Source organism: Daphnia carinata, chromosome 7, assembly GCF_022539665.2.
Source record: "Daphnia carinata strain CSIRO-1 chromosome 7, CSIRO_AGI_Dcar_HiC_V3, whole genome shotgun sequence".
Taxonomy (NCBI): domain Eukaryota; kingdom Metazoa; phylum Arthropoda; class Branchiopoda; order Diplostraca; family Daphniidae; genus Daphnia; species Daphnia carinata.
The window spans coordinates 8,579,564-8,598,318 of NC_081337.1; the positions used below are offsets into that span (position 1 = coordinate 8,579,564).

Genomic DNA, 18,755 nt, shown 5'->3' on the forward strand with positions numbered 1-18,755 from the left:
CGCTGAGGCAAGGAAAAAGAGTCTCTTCGGGATAAGAAAAAAAAAAGAAAGAAAAAAGCTTTAAAAGAACAAGATGGAAAAAGAAGAAGAAAAAAATAAAATGAAAACGAATAGGGAATCATTTGACAGCATCTTGGGGGGTAAAAGACGCGCGCGCGTTTAGCCTCTTTGCGCTGGAGCCTTGATGTGCGCAAAGAGCTTTGATATATATATATTTTTTTTTTCTCTTTTATTCTTTTCTTTTTTTTTTTTCCAAACTCAAAAGAAAGAAAAAAAGAGAATAGAAAAGAGTAAAAAAAAGAGACAACTGTAGAGAACAAGATCCAATGAGCTGATACATTGTTTCTCTGATAATAAGCTTTCGGATGATGCTATTAAAGTTTTTTTGCTACAATGCATGATAAAAAGACTATTGAATCTTTTTGATGTTGTAAAGAAAAGAAAAGGGAAAAAAAAAAAAATAGATGAAAAGCCAGCGCACGTCATTGTCAGTTGGACAACAAAACCCAATTGGAAGGAGGAGGCAATCACCTCGAGTCGGGTCTTTATAGAATCATACGTGTATCTCCGAAGGGAAACGCCATTTTTTTTGCTTTTTACCTTTTCTGTCTATGGACCAAGGGCGGGGGGGGTGGGGGGGGGTTGAATTCCTTGTGATTCATAGAGCAGTAACTCCTCCCGTTTGAAATTGTAAGTCTCGATATAGAAAAGACAAAAAACAGTTGGTGGTATTTCTTTTTTTTTTTTTTTTAGTTCTTCTTCTCTCATCCGGTCCCCCCCCTTTTTTTTTTTCGTTCTTGGATAGACCGGCTCTCACCTGAGAGACTTCCTGCCCCCCCCCCCCCCCCCCCCACAAAAGAGATAGACAACTGGGCATGTAGTGGAGGTCGTACGCGCCAAAGACACAAGGACGCAAAACAAGACAAATGTCGCATTTTCCGAAAGAATGGGAAGGTGTCAGGGCCCGCCTGCCGAGTCCAGCCCAAACCACTTTGCCAAACGGACTTTTGGGGGCCATTGTTCCTACCTTTTATCCTTAGATCCCTCTTTCTTTCTCTCTACCCTCCCCTCTCCCACCCCCCTTTTTTTTTTGTTCCATTCTCGGCTGCTGGACCCATCTTCGTTTTAACGCACAACACCTGATACAGCCTCAACATTAGAGGGAGGAGGGCTAAAGATGTGCCCACCTCTCCCACCTGTGTAGGTTTCTCCTCCTACTCCGCCAAAGTCCTTTTTTTTTTTTTTTGTGGGTCCCTTATATTTTTTGGTTGACTCTATTGTAAACGATGCACTTTACCTATAGAGGATTTTTTTCTTTTTCTCTCTTTTGCTCTGTTGAATTTTTTTTTTTCTTTCGCCTTCTGACCGCATATTGTAAAAAGGCCGGATGTTGAGTAATAGCTTTTGGCAAGACACGAGAAACGCCAATAGTGGCTGATGTGACGCGTCAGGTAGTTGAGGCAACAAATGTCACATTGTCAATCCGTCTCGAACACAACGCTAAAGAATGTCGGCTATGGCATGCCGATGAAATATACTCCCCCCCCCTTTCCCTTTTCATTTTTTTTTTTTTTTGTTCTTCCTCCTCCTCCTCCTCCCTGCCCATGTTTCAGCTGCACGTCGGCTTGTGAACTCGTCAAGACGTGTATAAACTATTCACACGTGTCAAAACAATCCAATCAGCCTCGAAAGCCTATTAGCTGTCAAGTCGTCCCTTTCTCGAATTGAAAACAATATCAGATAAAAAAAGTATTGTACAAAACGCACATTGTCTTTAATACGTCATTTACATACCGTTGGGGTAGACGTGAAAGAAATAAGCCTCTTGTCATTTTCTCATCTGCCTTTTTTTTTTTTTTTTATGAAATAGGCGGACAGAAATCACGGATTCGATCCGTCTATGTTTTTTTGTTTTTTTTCTGAAGCTCAAAATCAAATAAAAAAAGAAACACGGATAGGGAAACATGTGAGTGGTGGGTTGGAGTAGAGGCGGATAATGTGTTGCTGTTGTTGTTGTGTTGTTGTTTGAATTCATGTTTGTGTAATGGGACGTGTGTCACGCCGAGGGAGAAAAAAAAAAAAAGAAACCCGGCAGTGTTTTTTCTCCTTTCTTTGATGATATCCTCAGAAGTGGAGTGGAGCATCTCCTTTGCCACCCCTGCGAAGCCACATCTTGCGCATAATTTAAGTCAGCGTGTTATCCTCGACAAACTCGCTAAGTAACCATTTTTCGAATCACTCTCTCCGCTTGTATAGAAATGAAGGGGGAGGGGGGGGGGGGGATGAAGCCAGAAAAGACAAGAGTTTTTCTTGTTGTTTGAATAACATTTCGGATAGAAGAATCCCCCGTCGTTAGCGCGTCTGATCTCAAAGCTAAGAGGTGGTGATCGATGGACGATTAAACGCCTTTTTCCTTCGTTTTCCATTTTTTTTTTTTTTTTTTTCCGTTTTGTATATTTTTTCTTGTTTTAAGGAAGTAAAAAGAAAACACGCGTGAAACTTGTCAGGGATGCAACATGAGCGCATAGTCGTATTTGTATCCTGAGGTTGACTGTGTTAAAAAAGAAAAAAAAAAAAGAAAAAAAAAAAACGAATGCAACTCTCTGTCTGTGCGTGTGTCCATAAGATATGCATAATTAACGCGACTGCCGCCGTCGGTTTCCTCTTACGCTTTTATTTTTGCATACGAAATTGACAGAAACGAACGCGGGGACGATCGCAGCGGTGCGTCCCTCTTGTTTTTCCCTTTGGCGACTGAAGAAGAGAAGGAGAGAGACACGTAGAGAGTGAGAGAGAAACAAGAAAATGTCGAGAGAAAAAAAACAAAAAAAAAAAAAAAAAAGAATAATTTAGTAAGTCTTAAGCGAGAACATAAGCGCCACCTACGGCGCTGTAAGCGGTTGACCGACGACTCTCGCGTTCGCGACGGGACAAAAAAAAAAAAAAGAGAGCCCCTTTCGTAATAGGGAGAGCTGTGGGACCTTCATCATCAAACATCCAAGTTTGTTTCAAAAAAAAAAAAGAAAAAAGAAATTATCGATATTCACCGCAAAAGGGCCGAGGTGCTAATTATTCACGGGGCGTCCTCAACCTCTCTTTTTGGTCTTTTTTTTTTTTTTTCCCAGCAGCCATCGTCCCTGGTAGAGAAACAACGTCGTCAATAGAAAAGAAAACTGTTTGAAAATGAAAGAATAAAAAATGCGAGAAGGAGGTTGAAGGGGGTCGTGAGAAGAACGACGAGAATGCAACCGACTTCATTGGCACGTTTTTTTTTTTTTTTTTTTTTTTAGACCAGCGCTTACATACACACACACAACGTCTACCACAAATTTTTAGGGGGCCCTCCCTCCAGTGAAATACATTCTTTTTCGGAGGACTCTGGTGCTCCGATCCTCTTCTTTTCTCACTGTAATAACACCTCTCTTGTTGCTTCCTATCTATCGAGCGTGCCGTGGAAAACCTTTTCTTTTCTTTTTTTTCTTTTTTTTTCTATGTTAAGTGTGAGTGTATCTCTCTCTTTCTCTCTCTCATTCTCCTCTTATAACTTGACAATGCTTGTTTATCCACCACACACTAGTTCATTTCCCTTTTTTTTCTTTTTTCTTACCTGACGTCAATGACGCGTGTCATTTTCTTTTTTTTTCGTTTAGGGAGGGATTTCTCCTCCTATTCTTTTCTATCGTTGGCTTTTATTTCTGGTTTCAAAATAATAAGAAAGAAAAGAAAGAAAAAAAAGGGCAACGGTGACTTCAACGCCCGTGTTCCATCAGAGCGGTTCTCTCTGTTTCTACGTCAATCAAATATGTAGATTCAAAGAGAGAGAGAAGAGGGAAAATCAGCTTGACAGCTGATTTGAAAGCTCTCTCTGTTGTTTTTTTTTTTTTGTTTTTTTTTTTTTTGCTTTTTGATTTCCACTTTTCTTTTTCTTTTTCTTTTTGTACGTGTGGGGAGACGTAGTACGCACACGTGAATCAGATGGTGTAGAGCTTGTTTGTTGGTGGGCCCCTTCGTTGTTTCTCACACACACACACAGCACTGACAAGATCACTCTGCGAAGGAAATGAAACGGACGACCGGTGTCTGATTGAAACGATTTCAGTTGTTTCGTCCACCACTACAACTGACGTTGACTATTTGAGATTTATTTTTTGTTTTTTTTTGTTTTTTTTTTTTTGTTTGTTACACAGCTGGCCTCGGACGTGGCCAACTCATACATATTGTTTCCTCTGATTGCATTTTTTTTTGTTTTTTTTCTTGTTTGAATTTTTCGTTTTTCTTGTTTGCGCGAAGTCGTTTTTTTTTTTTCCTCCATCGTTTTTTGTTTCGACGTGTCAAATCGTGCGCGAAGACGTGCCTAAATACGGGTAGATTGTACGCGCTTGAATTCTACGCTTTTACAATGAAGCGCAGTTACAAACGTGTGACAAATTGATTGGGCAAACAAACAAAAAAACAAATGGGTTTTATTTTTTAAATTTCATTTCGACTTACCTTTTTTTCTTTCTTTTATTATTGACAATAAAAGTCGTATTTCGTTTTTTTTTGGGGGGGGGGGTTTGGTTGGTTGGACCTTTTTATTTTCTTTTGGCCTTTGTGCGAGGGTGTCGCTAACAAAAAAAAAAAAAAAAAGAAGGCCTAATTGATTGGGCAATATTCATTGACCGCTGGTTTGATTTGTATCTCTCTTTTTTTTTTTTTTTTTTCCTTCCTCCTCTCCTTCGTCTTCATTTTCTCCCACTTTTACAGCTGACGTTGTGTATAACAGCCGGATTAGATACGAACGTTATATACAACTGGCCATAACTACAAGTGTCTGTATCGGACATGTGTTCTTGCTTCTCTCCAATTGGAAACGAAGAAGAATATAAAGGGAAAAGGTGTTTTTTTTTTTTTTTTTTTTTTTTTTTTTTTTTTTTTTCATATTCGTCTCATTTTTGTATTTTTGTTTTCTTCTTTTTTTGAAAAGTCGTTTCCCCCCCATTTACGACCCGTCATCTTATTGAGTTTCACCTTTTGGTAGTCCCAACACACACGCCACCATATCGAGGTGAGCAGAGCTATAGTGATTTTTTTTTTTGTGTGTGTGTGTGCGCGTTGTGTTGTGTTGTTGTTGTTGTTGTGTGTGTCTGTCTTGTTGTTGAGAACTTCTTTGGTTATTCTCTCCTCTTTTCGTAGTGATGGTTAGTGGTGATGGTTTGTCCTCGGCACTAAAAGCCCACAGGGTCAAACAAAAGCCATCACAATAAGACCATTTTCTTTTTCTTTTTTTCTTGAATTTTTTTTTTTTTTTTTTTTTGGCTATTATGTTGTGCGGAATGAACACGTCACGTCTTTGGCTCGATTTTTTTTTTTTTTTTTTTGCCCCCTCTAGGTCCTTTTAGTTTTGTACTCTTTTTTTTTTTTTTTTTTTTTAATGCTCCTATTCGCAGACCTCCATTAAAGGTTCTGTTTGCCATCGCCTTTCGGACACACAATTTTTTGTGTGGTACGAACAACAAACCAACAATGGATGCGCTTCTTCCGCCCGTGTATCTGTCGTCTATCGATTCATTTTTTTTTTTTTTTTTTTTTTTTTCAACCACTTTTTTTGTCTGATCTCTTATAGCCTGGCATCATCTTGACGAATTCTTTTCGTTCAGTGTCCTGCACAAGAGACGATTAAAAACAATTCGAGGATGACAGTTAAACAATAGAGGTTCCCTTTTTTTTTTTTTTTTTTTATGGGCTCCTTTCTCTTGATGTTATTATCATTCGCCAGTTAACGTGTAGACACAAAGTTAAGAAAGGAGACAGCGTAACGTTGAACGAGAATTATCAAAAGGGGAACTCGGATAATGGTCTCGCATTATTCCGCACTTGTTTCTCTCTCTCTCTCTCTCTCTGTCTCGAGTGTCGCTAAGAACAACAACAGTTTGCAATACAAAAGCCAACGACAAGTAAAACGCAACCAAAAATAGCCGAGGCGTTGGCGTGTATAGATTTTCTAGTAAAAACAAAAAAAAAAAAGAAAAAAAAAAAAAAAAAATGGCTTTATATTTTTTGTTTTTATTATTATTTCTTTTTTTTTTTTTTTTTTTTCTCGTTTGCGGGAAGCGGATTATTCCGGCTGGGAAACTATCGTTGCATCTCCCCCTTGTCTTTCCCTTTGGGCCATTGAAACTTGTCAAGCTTTATGTTCCACTATTCTCGTTTACATAAAAGAGTGGCCTTAAAAAAAAAAAAAAAAAAAAAAAAAAAAACAAAAAAAAAAAAAAAAAAAAAAAAAAAAAAAAACGGAGAGGGGGTTCCCTGTTGATTGAAGAGAAATCTCGTTACAAGTTTGGCTTCTTTTTTTTTTCCCGAAATTTTTTTTCTTTCTTGTTTTATCTTGTTGTTGTTTGCTGTGAATGAAAAGGTTCACCGAGATCGCGGTGTTCTATTCTATTTTATTTTTCGTCTTTATGTATGGACGACGTTATTGTGTTGACATATTGAGAAACAAAAACCTTGCCTGCACAATGAAGATTTAAAAAAAAAAAAACAAAAAAAAAAAAAAAGCCTTTTGAAAATTTTGTAATGTACCCAGTCACTTGATGTCTGCTGGGCTGGTCAGAAACAATGTGCCTCTTTGACTGGAACCAAAAGTGGAACCTTTTTTTTTTTTTTTTTTTTTTTTTAAATTTTTGTTTCAATTTTTAATTTCGTTGTTTTTCTTTTCGCTTTTTTTTTTTTTTGGAAAGAAAAAACAAAACAAAAGGTGGGAGGAAGGTGTTTTGTTTTCACTTCTTTATATTTTTGCTTGGCCTCTTTAGACCTTGGCTTATTCTTCCAAGCCCATTTGCTTTTGACTACGACGTACCACTTGTGTAGGAGATTAGAAGCTGGAACAAGAACAACGAGAAGACCAACTGGGGGGATACAAGGGCTCGGCTTTCGAATTTGAAGAAAGAATTCATCAAAAGGTGCGCAAAAGAGATGAAAAGGGGGGGGGGGAAGGCCAATCGGAGGACCAACAGCATCCCAAAATCTATGGGTCCAGCTTTTTGTATTTTTTTTTTTTTTTTGCCCCCTCAAAGTACTGGGCTGTGCGAATGTCTTATTACCTTCCATCTTTGATTTGAAGAAGAAAACCTCCTGGATATTCCCCCCCCCCCCCTTGCAAAAAAAAAAAAAAAAAAAAAAAATGAAATAGTTGTGGTCCAGGTGTCTTCCGCGACCGACGAAGAATAGCCCAAAGAAGAATAGAAAAATGCCTCTTTAAGCGATTCGGTTTGTCCATCCTACTCCTTTTCTTTTCTTTTTTTTTTCGCCCCTTTCTTTCTTCGTTTCTTATAGTATTCCAACCTTTTTTTATTCTTTTCTCAACAAGCTTTTAGGCTCTGTACTCGCGACGTGTGTATATTTTATACTAAAAGAAAAAAAAAAAAAGGGGGGGGGGGGAGGACCCACCCCGCGATCTTCTTTTGTTGACCATAAACGGGTTGACAGGCCGGTCAAGGGAGCCCATTCTCCTCCGTGTGAAGCTAAAGTCGAAGCCGCTTCTGAAAATTTAACACACACACACACACACACACACATACACACAAAAAAAAAAAAACACATTTGAAAAAAATACGTAGGGAACAAGAAATTCACTTCCAGTTGATGGCTCTCCTCGACGTATTTGTCCTGGACAATTCGGTTGCTGGAAAAAATAATTGAGGGAGTTCTTTCGCACGTATGCCAAACACATTTTCGGTGTCTTTCATACCGGCCATCGCCCAACCTAAAGGTTAAAAAAAAAAAAAAAAAAAAAAAAAAAAAAAAAGACGATTTCTGATGGGTTTGATCGTTGCTGGGTTTTCACTTAGGATGTAATCGAAATTGCAATCATTTTTGATCAAGAAAAAAGGAGGGTGGGAATCAATGGTTGTTGGGTTTTTGGTAAGCGGAGGCAAATTCTTTTCTCACCTGATCTTCACCTGGTATAAGGTGAATAGGAGGAATGAAGAAGGAGGTGCGCGGGGGGGGGGGGGGTTAGGTGTGTGGAGGAATGAAGCCCAGGAATGTCAAACGACGAAAATTCGTCGGGGATGTTTCGGGTCCAGTAAAGAAAAAATAAACCGTTTCTTTTTTTCTTCTTCTTCTCACCTTTTTTTTTTTTCTTCTGGTATTTAGTCGACTGACGATGGCTCTTTCGATGGTCGTACATGCCGGGGTCCTCCTTCTCTCTCTCTCTCTCTCTCTGTCTCCCATTGATCCACATAACTCAACACCTTTCAATGGTATGTGTGTGTGTGTGTGTGTGTGTGAAAGGCGGGGGGGGGGGGGACCTGACGCTGAGAGACGTAGCATTCAAAAACCAACTTAACAGAAGAATGAAATCAAAAGAAAAAGAGCAACAAAAACGAAACTGTGCGTATTTCTACACTTGTCTCATTGACTGGTTGGAAAAGAACTTTTCTTTTTTTTTTTTTTTTTTTTTTTTTGGCGATAAAAAAAAAAAGAAAAAGAAAAAGGAAAGAAAAACCGTTGCAAAATACCAATGGATATACAGTTAGTTAATACCTTCCAACTGTCAAGCTGTTTTCGTTTCGTCAAACATGATTTTGATTCAACTCGTGGCCGTGGTAGATCAGGTGCGAAAGTCCCACCTCCGACCGGAAAGGGCTGGTTATTGAGACGATCGTGTGTTTTTGTTTGTACAAATAGCTGTAACGCACACACTCGCGCTCACACTCGCGATACGATGGGCGAAAAAAATGCTGATGCAATGTTGTTTGTTTGGTCGCTTGTTTTCATTGATCAGCGACCCCGACGGGTCGTTACGGTTGGCCAGAATCCATCGTGGGGGGATTTGCGCCAACCGCAATTCAAATACGCGCATTTTGAAAAAAAAAAAAAAAAAAAAAAAATGATGGAAATCAACATGGGATCCTACGTCCGCTTTTGATTGCCATCCAGTTTCTTCTCTCCCCCCCCCCCTATTTTTTCTATTAGCCAAAACGAGAATCTAATTCTAATCAAACCAGCTCCATCTTTGCCTTTCTCCTTCCTGTTTCTGTTTGATTGGGATAACTGACGATTCGGCCATTTACGAAATCTCCCACAATGTCCTGTTTTTGTTTGTTTTTTGTTTGTTTGTTTTTTACCGTCTGCCTATGTCAGCAGTTTCATTTGCGCTGTACACAACATTTTGAGTTTTGCATTTGCATTTCTGCCGGCCGTTCGAATGATTAATGCCGGGGCCGAGATTTCCATCGTAATATTCGCTGCTGGCATTGATGACAGAAACAGTGTAGTTTAAAAGAGAAACAGGAAGAAGGAAAACAATAGCTTCTGTTGGATGCCGTTTCTCGTTCTTTCTGCTGTTTGCTTTTAGGGACAAAAAAAAAAACAAAAAAAAAGAGAGCCAGTACGCGACTGTACTGCCGCTTTATGCGTTTGCATATTGCATGGTCGAAAGACACGCTAACTCTTTTTTGAAAAAAAAAAAATAAAAAATAAATAATTCTTCCTCTTTCGTGTACCGTACAAATAGATAACATAACACAGTATATACATACATACATGTACGCATAACTAGAGTTATATAGAGGTCTCTCTTTCATCTCGTTGGTCCCTCCCGGTTGTTGCTGTCGTCATCACAAAAGCGACGCACGTCAGCTTTTGGCTTTTCGCTTGTTTTCCATTTACTTTTCTCCTCATGTCTATCTCCTCAATTTCATTGTTTCTCGTCTCCCATTGTCCGTTTTTAGAAAGGGGTGGAAGGAGAGCGAGCCAACGATAGGAGGAAATGAAGAGAGGACAGCCAATTTTCGTATAGATGCAAACTATTGATGATGAAAATGTCGTATGTCTACGCCAATACTTTCCTAGCGAATGTCTTTGCGCGAAATTCATCTCATACAGTCGGGATGTTCGTCGTAGTTCACTGTCTGCGTATGCAATCCCAATACGCGGGATAAAGTTAACAACCGTACACTTCAAAAAAAAAACAAAAAAAAAAAAAAACGAGACCCCCCAAAAAATTGGTGTAGGCACAAGAGAATGACATCGCGCCACGCAACCGCACGGCATGAAAACAGGAGAGGAAATCGTCGTGTTAGCAATGTTTAAAAAGAGGGAAATATTTAAACAAGCAGTATCGATGCCGACAAAGCCCTTTTTTCTTTTTTTTTCTCTCCCCTTTTTCACGACTTGTAGGGGTGATGATGTACATGCGTGATTTAGCTATATACACATAGCGTATGTACGCACAGAGTATTCTTTAAGACTCCAGCAACGGGACGACACGTGAGGCCGACCGCATACGTGTAAAAGAGGGCCGTCCTTTCGGCCATTTTCTTTTCTTTTTGTTTGTTTGAGTGGGCGGGCAGAGAGGAAACAGTTTTTTTTTTTTTTTTTTTGTAGTCTTCCCGGACGTTCCTCTTGTGTGATTCGAGCTTTAGCCGTCAGCGTGTTATTATTATATACGTACCCAGGGAGAAAAAAAAAAAAAAAAAAGAAAAAAGTGAACCGAAGAGAATCGAAAGAAAAGCAACAAACGAGTTGGAGAATTGAACTGATGTATCGTGGCTGCTCTGTGGTGGTGGTGGTGGTGGTGGTGGTGTGTGTGTGCGTGTTTTTTTGTATTTGCCCAGTGCACGCCCGCATGTTTGTCTAATAGACAAGGCGAACAAGAGAGCCGACCAAAGTTAAAAAGACACTTTGCATTTCTACCTTTTGAAGAAAGAAGAAGAAAAACAAAAATGATCGGGAAATGTTCATTTTTCTTTTTTTTTTTTTTTTTTTTTGTTTCTTCGGTTCCGAGTTGGTTGCGCTCGTTGCGCGCTCCCATCATCGAGCGAGCAACCGACATCGGCTCGTTGTTTGAAACGAATAGGCTTAATTATACAGGACTGACTGCAATTTTCCTTCTCTTTCGGGAAAAAAAAAAAAAAAGAAGAATAGAAAAGAAAGAAAGAAAACAGAAAGATAAAAAACCCTCCCACCTCATAAGAGTCGAACCGCCTCACTGCAATATACATAAGAGGGGGGCATCCTTTTTACCTAACTTTGCATGTGTGTGTTTTTTGAGCTAGTTTTTTTTTTTTTTTTCTCTCTCTCCATCGTTGGTCGATGATGCGCTTCTACCCTGTATTTATCCCATTAGAAGTTGGCGCATTTAAAAAAAAAAAAAAAAAAAAAAAAAAAACGGCCTCGCTGAAGAGACGACGGTGGCCGACACTCGGCTTTTTTCGGAAAACCCAACCGCGTCTTGCGCCTTTTGGCGGCTTGGTTTGTTTCTTTTTTTTTTTTTTTTTTTTTTTTTTTAAGTTGGTGTTGGTGCGGTAGGCTAGTGGTAGCGTGTAGTGCGGTGATGATGGCAGCGCTGCCGTTTTTTTTCGCCCTGTTTCGAAAAGCGTGATGGACGGGGCCAGCGCTTGGGCGGAAACTCCTCTTGTAGCTTCTTCTTGGCAGCGACGGTGCCGACACGGCCGTATGGGCACCGCCAATTATTTACGACCGCTTGATGAGATCATTTGCCTTTCAAAGAGGCAGATCAACACGAAACCTAATTATCCGAGAAAGGGTTCGGCCCTTTTCGCCTCCTGCGCGCGCCCGCCTGTTTCTACGCATTAAATTCGGCATAACTCTTCTCCTGTTCTCTCTTTTGTTTGTTTGTTTCGCTTTTTTCTTGTTTTCAATGTTTTTTTGTTTTTTTGTTTTTTTTTTTTTTTTTTTAGGAGCCTTTTTATACGTACCTAAATGCGTCTCTAAAGCATGCTCCTCGCCCATAAATCTCCATACTCCCTTTAGGCTATTCAGCTTCATTTTTTATTTTATTTTTTTTATATTATTTTATTTTAGTTTTTTTTTTTTTTTTTTTTTTTTTTGCGTTTCCATTTGACAACGGATGATAAACGAACTCTGGAATTTTTGCTCAGACGTTTTTGTTTTTCGTCTTTTGTTTTGTTTTTGTTTTTTTTTCCCGTGCCGTATATGATCATAAGCTTTGACGTTAGATCATAGCTTTTCTTTTTGAGTTGTCATTTCGAACGCTATTGACAGATCTATCGCGCGCCCGTGTCGAGTGTCAGTGTCTTTTCCCCTTTTTTTTTTCTCTCTTTGTTGCTCTAAATATGTTGCATCTACCTGCAAAAAAAAAAAAAAAGAAAAACAAGGTGGCGACCCGACTTGAATTATTCATGCGTCTGGTTTCTTTTACTTGTTCGTTTGTCTTTCCTTTTCGTGGGCTATATTTATAGAAGCGGACTTTGCGTGTTGCGCTATCAGCCATCACGCAACTCTGGCATGTGTCTGGCTGCCACTTTGATCCGAATTTCACGTAACACACACGGAGAATGAGCTCCCTCGAAAAGAAAAAAAAAAAAACAACAACACTTGGGGACAAGGTAAAAAAAGAAAAATAATAATAACGAAACAAAAGACGAGAAAGAAGAGCGACAGTTGAATAATAGGAAAACATTACAACTAAGGAGATATCTACTTTGTTTCATCTTGACACCCGTGGTGTTTTTTCTTTTTGATTTCTGCACTATTTGAAATGCGATTTTTGTATCTTTCCCCCTTTTTTTTTTTTCGTTGTCTCGTCACTTTGCACATAAATTTTGAGCCTAATTGAGAAACAAAACAAAAAACGATGACCTTACTCCGCCTTCTCATCCGGCATGACCTTCTGCCCATCAAGGCCTACTTGCATGAAAAATATTGCACCTCCCCCCAGCGGTTCCCAGCGGGAGAGAGCTTACTTGTTTTTTTCTTTTAATAGGCGAAATGATCCGTACATAAATGACCTGTTACGTCAGCACACCCCCCCCCCCACCCGCACACTTCCCCGAAACGTCTGACATGAAACATAAGTAAAATAGGTCGTTATACTATGACGAGTCGCCCTGGAAAATAAAAGCGTACTGGATCTTATGTACACAGAGAAAAGAGTAATAAATGAAGACCTTCAATAGAATATAAAGGTATTACAGGGAGGGGAGAGAGAGAGAGAGAGAGAGAAAGAAAGAAAGAAAGGGGAGCGGCCATTGTATGTTTTCCCCTTTTTTTTTCCCCATTTCCTTTCTTTTCTTTTCATGGGAAAACGTGGAAGAAGTAGCAAGAGGCAGGGACAGCAGTTACAGTTCCGACTCGCCTTATGATACGCTTCGGTTTCATCATCAATCAGGTGAAAGAGTAAAAAAAAAAAAAAAAAAAGAAAGAAATAGGTGGGGGGGGGGGAGGGAATATGCTAAAGGATACGGGGGAGGGTTTGAAAGGCAAGTCTTTTTTTTTTTTTTTTTTTTTCTTTTACAGAGACCCACCTGACAAACTTTAGTACAAATAAGTGGATAAAAGAAACGCTCACGCCTTGGATGTCTTGATTATGTTTTTAAGAAATTGAGAGTAGAAAGTATTTTTTTTTCTTTTTATCCGTTTATAATGAGCTCGTTGTAATTACATGGACACAAAGACACACCGTATGTACAAGAGTAGACGACAATGAGAAACACGTAGTATATGAGGGAAACTGCTATCGTGATGAGGTGACATCGAGAGAAAAGCAACAAAACACAAAACTCAAGTTGTTAAATTAACGAACAAATGAACGAGTCGGTAGGGCTGTGACAGTCAAAAGGAACAAAATATACTCTTTCACGCGTCCACACACACACACACGCATAATGTGAGGGCCTATATAGCAGACGCACTTTTGAAAAAAAAAAAAACAGCGTCGGTTTTTTTTCTTTGCTTTTTCAGATCTTAATGCGTTCGAACATCAAATGTAAATTCTTGGGAAAAGGGTAGTGGGGTGAACACAAAAAAAAAGGAGGAGGGATATAAAAATTGAAAAAAAAGTTTACATTTACACCAAATTTGACTTTTTTTTGTTGTTTTTTTTTTTTTTTTTTTTTTTTCTTTTTCTTTTTTTTTTTTTTTTTTTTTTTTTTTTTTCTTTTTTGCTGGGGAGTGCAGTTCTAAATAAGATGCCTGGAATCACCGGTGTTGTCCCTCTACGCTCATTGAAATACCCAAATGAAAAAGACATCCATCTGATTTTCTTGTAGATTTTTCAAAAAAAAAAAAAATAAATAAATAGAGTAAAAGAGAAGAAAGATGTCTTTGCAAGTAGAGATGATTCAGTAGAGAACGGGTACGGGTCTTCGTAGGCCAGCTAGTTGATCTAGGGAGGGATATCCAGCCGGAGCGACAGGATATTGCATACCGGCGGCGGCAGCGGCCGCTTGGGCCGCCTGGTGGTACGAAGCGGCGGCTGCGGCGCTAGCCTTGGTGTACATCAATGACGAATAGAGAGCGGCCGGTGATTGCTGCTGTTGTTGATGATGTTGAGGGATTCCGGCCGACGTACTCACGACGCAGCCGTTGTTGCTATTACTTCCATTGCCGCCGGATGTCGAATTGACGGACGCAACTGGCGACGGTGATCCTTTCATACCGAATCCGTCCATTCGACTGACGGGCGAATTGCTGTCCGGTGACATCCTGTGTCCGTTATTATTTGCGTTGAGATTGGGAAGTCCGGCCAAGCCAGCCAAGCCGGGCATTCCTGGCAGGCCAGCCATACCGTAATAGTGGTGCTGGTGAGTGCCGTACGGCGAAGGGAATCCAAACAAGCGGCTCTTGTCCAAATCGAGCGAAGGAGTTGCCGACGCAACAGATGAAGTAGACGACGACAAACTGCCGGCCGTCGTGCTGTTGGTGGTCGTCGTTGTGGCCGATAAAGTCGAGTTGACGCTGGCGGCTTGAACGGAGGCGGCGTGCTGAGCGGCCGATAGCCAAGAAAGGGTGTCTAGTCCGGCGGCGGCTGCGTGATGATGCGGGTTCATACCGCCGAGCGAGTAGGGCATCGGGAACGAATAGGCCGCCGTTTTGTTGGCCATGCTGGGCTTGGGTTTGCGACGGGGTCGGTATTTGTAGTCCGGATGCTCCTTCATATGCAACGCTCTCAAACGTTTGGCCTCGTCGATAAACGGCCGCTTTTCGTCTTCGTTTAACAACTTCCATTCGGCACCTTGTTTTTAAACAATTGTTCCGTTTAGTTTTTGTGAATCTTATCTTTGAAAAACAAATTTTTTCTCGTTTCTATTACTATTGAATTTGTTGTGTTGGAACTTACCGAGTCTTTTGGATATTTCCGAGTTGTGCATTTTCGGATTGTCCTGCGCGATCTTGCGGCGCTGAAGACGAGACCAGACCATGAAGGCGTTCATGGGCCTCTTGATGTGATCGGAAAGAACGCCGGACAGGCCTACGCTTGCGCCGGCATTCTTGCCGTGTCCGGGCGATGTTTGTTGTTGCTGCATCATGCTCATGGCAACAGCTTGCTGTTGCTGATGATGATGATGTTGCTGTTGCTGATGGTGAGCCATCAAGAGGCCTGGAGAAGACTGCATAACTGACATGTCCATCATCTTCGTTGATTAGTTTCAATTGTTGGCGGCGGAGTCGATCGATTTATGTTTTCAAAAAAAAAAACAACAACGAAAACAAAAAAAAATTCAAACGATGGGAAGTCACTTTCTGATTTTTTTTTATTGGAGATGGGCGATTTGAATTCTTGTTGCGGTTGGGAAAAATGGTTCGCCAGCGCTTTTCTAAAAAATGGTTCGTCAGTGGCGAGAGTTCGACTGAGACTGAGGTTTCACACGGCAGCTGCACACCATTTTGCTGCTTCTGAGGGGTTGGCCCCGAATAAAAAAAAAAAAGACGGATGGAGACGAGGGGGGGGGGACGAGAGGGGAGGGAAGGAAAGCCCACCCGCCGTGAGTGGGCCGGCTCTTGGTATCGGAGAACGTTGGCCCTCATTGGCCGGCCGGGCTAACCGAATGAATACAACATGGGTGGAGCTACGACAATACTTCCGACCAATTGTTCTGCGTAGCTCTTCGTTGGTGCCTGGCGAAACAACTGAAAAACACAGCGGAGCTTTGAATCGAATGTTTTTTTCTTTTCTTCTTTGCCTTCCTCATCCTCTTTCGTCTTTCCGTCGTCTTCCTTTTCTTCTTGGCAGCTCTTTCCGGCTCTTGTTCTCTCGACTTGCACCCAGTTTCCTTATAGTCTAGTTAGAAGATAAACAGTCAAAAGAAACTATTCGGATCTTCAAAGAAAAAGAAAAAAAAATCGTAGAAGAAGTAAATTGAAAAAGAACTTGGGGACACACACACACATACACACACGCACACACACACACACACACACACACAAGAAAAAAGGAGGGAAAAAGAGGTTATTTGTATGGCACATTATAATAGGACCGTCTCGTTTTCCTCGATTCCGGAAGAGAACACTAACCACTTAAACTTCATTCACCCTCACGTCGTTTAACCCGACCTACTGTACATTTTTATTACCTTTCATCTTCAGATTTTGAAAATCCCATTCGCTTTTTACATGAAGTGTCGAGTTCATAATCCCCGTTATTGAAAGAAGGCGCGAAATTCGAAAAACGAAAAGATTCTATAGCGAACCGAGCACATTCTTTGAATGGTGAACATGCTTCCATAATGGTGTATGTATACATGTGTCATCCTCAGTTGCAGTGGCGCTCTTGTCCGCACATGTGGTAATCCTTTTATTCGGGGCCGTCTAACGACTTGCGCGTCGTCCACTCGTCCGCGTCATTGCTAAATCTTTATACACAACAAGCGCACACACGCTTCTATTGCTGAGGTTTGCCTCAATGCGGAGTACATCTAAAACCACCCCGAATACAAAAAAAAGCAAAACGAGTGGGCGACAAGAATAGAAAGGGGGGAGAGCGAGAGAGAGCCCTGTATATATATATAAATATATATGTATATATAGAGGTCCTTGTTTGAGCTATGTGTGTGTACGGTATGTGTGTTTGTGTCACCATCCGTTCGATAAAGCATTTATCATGCCAAACGTGAAGGCTATAGAAAGGGGTATAGTAATAGACGATGGGGGGAGGATTGACGCTGTTGAATTGGAAGACTTTTTCAATGCGCACACGCTGTCACCTAAAGCGGTCCCAACTGTTTATCCGTTGTGAGGCGTCTAGTTTGTGTACGGGTCGAATATACGGGCCGATGTTTACCGTATATACGTCGTGGACAAAACTCTTCAACAACAGCCACGACGCCACACTACCAAACACAACAACAACCCCTTTCTTTTTCTATCGCTTTTTTTTTTTTTTTTTTTTTTTTTTTTGCGTTTGAATCTTTGAATAGCTCGGTCGCTCGCTTTTCTTGTACGGTTTATATTCATCCGGCTCATCCTTCTTCCACAACCGGTACGAGCCTCCTTCTTTTTACACGTATTTTTGTGTGTGTGTTGTCGTTACGATAGTTAACATAATACAAGAGCTCGGAACGCCGTTGACGTTGTTGTTGAAAATCGGCTATTCTTCGACGTGCTAGTTTTTGAAGAGCTTGTTGTGCTGTAGCAATTTCGCCGCCCCCCCCCACCCCCGTCCCTGTCCCTGTTTCATTAATGAGATTCATCGGTCTTTTGTGAGTTGTTGTTGCCCATGATCTAGACTGCTTTGTACACATAAGCATTGTACACAAACACGCAGGTCTAAAAGTGAGGCAAGTGAAGAGTTGAACGGGCGGAAGGCCGCCCAAGCGACGCCACTCGTCGCCGTTTGTTCAGAATTGATGGGATTTTCTTTTTTTTTTTTTTTTTTCTTTTCTTTATTTTTTTTTATAGCCGAATAAATGTCGTCTATGCTGTTGTTGATGCGGGTTGTTTTCCTCGCCCTCTCGATGGAGGAAAAACGTTTTTGTCACCCCCGTTCGTCGTCCCTTGCCACCCATCGTTCGATTCACTAGAGCCGCGTGCATGTGGGCGGGTTTCGTGTAACAATCGAAACAATTTTCCCTGTATCTGTGTTGGGAGCTCAGCAGCAGCCAAACCAGAACTGAAAACCCCCTCACCCTGTCTACTTCAACCACCCCCCTCCCCTTTTTTCTAGATAGATGCCCCATTGTTATAGCTACCTTGTTTGCCCCGTGTTTAATCGTGGGCTGTTGCTGGTTGAACGCAGGAGCGCAAACGTTTCGATGCCTATACCGAAACTGATGAGTATGTTGAATCGGTTTTCGGGCCGTGTGCTGTTAGGTGGGGCGGCTGCCACCGCGAACAACCGCGTGATATTAGACGCTATATTTCACTGTAAAATCAGATGATAATCGATTTGCGCTTTTTTTTTTTTTTAGAGTGCACCCGAAAAAAAAAAAAAAAATCATCTCCAATACGGGGACAGCGTTTTTGAAGAGGGCCCCATCGAGACCGACTATTACTGCATATATTTATGATACTCTTGTAGTATTATTCTTGTGATTCGATTCGACGCTCGAAATGAAAATTTCCAGATGCGTCGCCCTGGAGAAAAGGGGGGGGGGGACATGTAAAAGGGAACCATTAAGCAATTAGGCAAGCCTGCTTGACACACTCTATATGTATAGTAAAAAAAAAATCAGCGTGAAAAATGAAAGAGAGGACACTTACTGTGGCCCTTGGATAGAATCCCATGATTTTCAAATAGACAGCCTCTTTTTTTTTCCTTACCCAATAAAACGGAGACAAGGTTGAATAAGAATGCTAAATATGGCATCTGTTGCAGCGCGTTTTATTTTTTGAAAAAATATTCTTACATAAAATGGACACGCTCGTCGTGTAGGTACAATTGAAAGAGGTGTCTGGAACTATTCAAGAAAAAAAAATGTTTCAAGGACCCCCTCGTGACTTGTGCTGGAGGAGTCGTTTGCTTTCGCGCTCAGAAGCACAAGAAGCCGTTCGAATTATTCGATTTCCTT

The 18,755-nt window shown here is 40.8% G+C and overlaps 1 protein-coding gene and 1 long non-coding RNA gene across 4 annotated transcripts in view; one reads left to right on the forward strand and one right to left on the reverse strand.

Annotated features, from left to right (window-relative positions):
• LOC132088187 (uncharacterized) overlaps nt 1-18,755 on the forward strand; it is a 51,662-nt gene that overhangs the window by 17,371 nt on the left and 15,536 nt on the right. The window lies entirely within an intron of this gene.
• On the reverse strand, nt 13,367-15,589 carry LOC130703706 (transcription factor Sox-21-like). Its single transcript, XM_057525155.2, has 2 exons — nt 15,089-15,589; nt 13,367-14,983 (listed from the first exon to the last, which is right to left on the reverse strand). Exons 1-2 carry the CDS (start codon nt 15,381-15,383, stop codon nt 14,091-14,093), a joined length of 1,188 nt encoding a protein of 395 aa, XP_057381138.1. The 5' UTR covers nt 15,384-15,589; the 3' UTR covers nt 13,367-14,090.

Excerpts from the sequence above, each read along its gene's own strand:
- LOC130703706 (XM_057525155.2), bottom strand. The coding sequence starts at position 15,383 with ATGATGGACATGTCAGTTATGCAGTCTTCTCCAGGCCTCTTGATGGCT. Across the intron at positions 14,984-15,088 it reads GGAAATATCCAAAAGACTCG|GTGCCGAATGGAAGTTGTTA; the intron begins GTAAGTTCCAAC and ends TTTAAAAACAAG.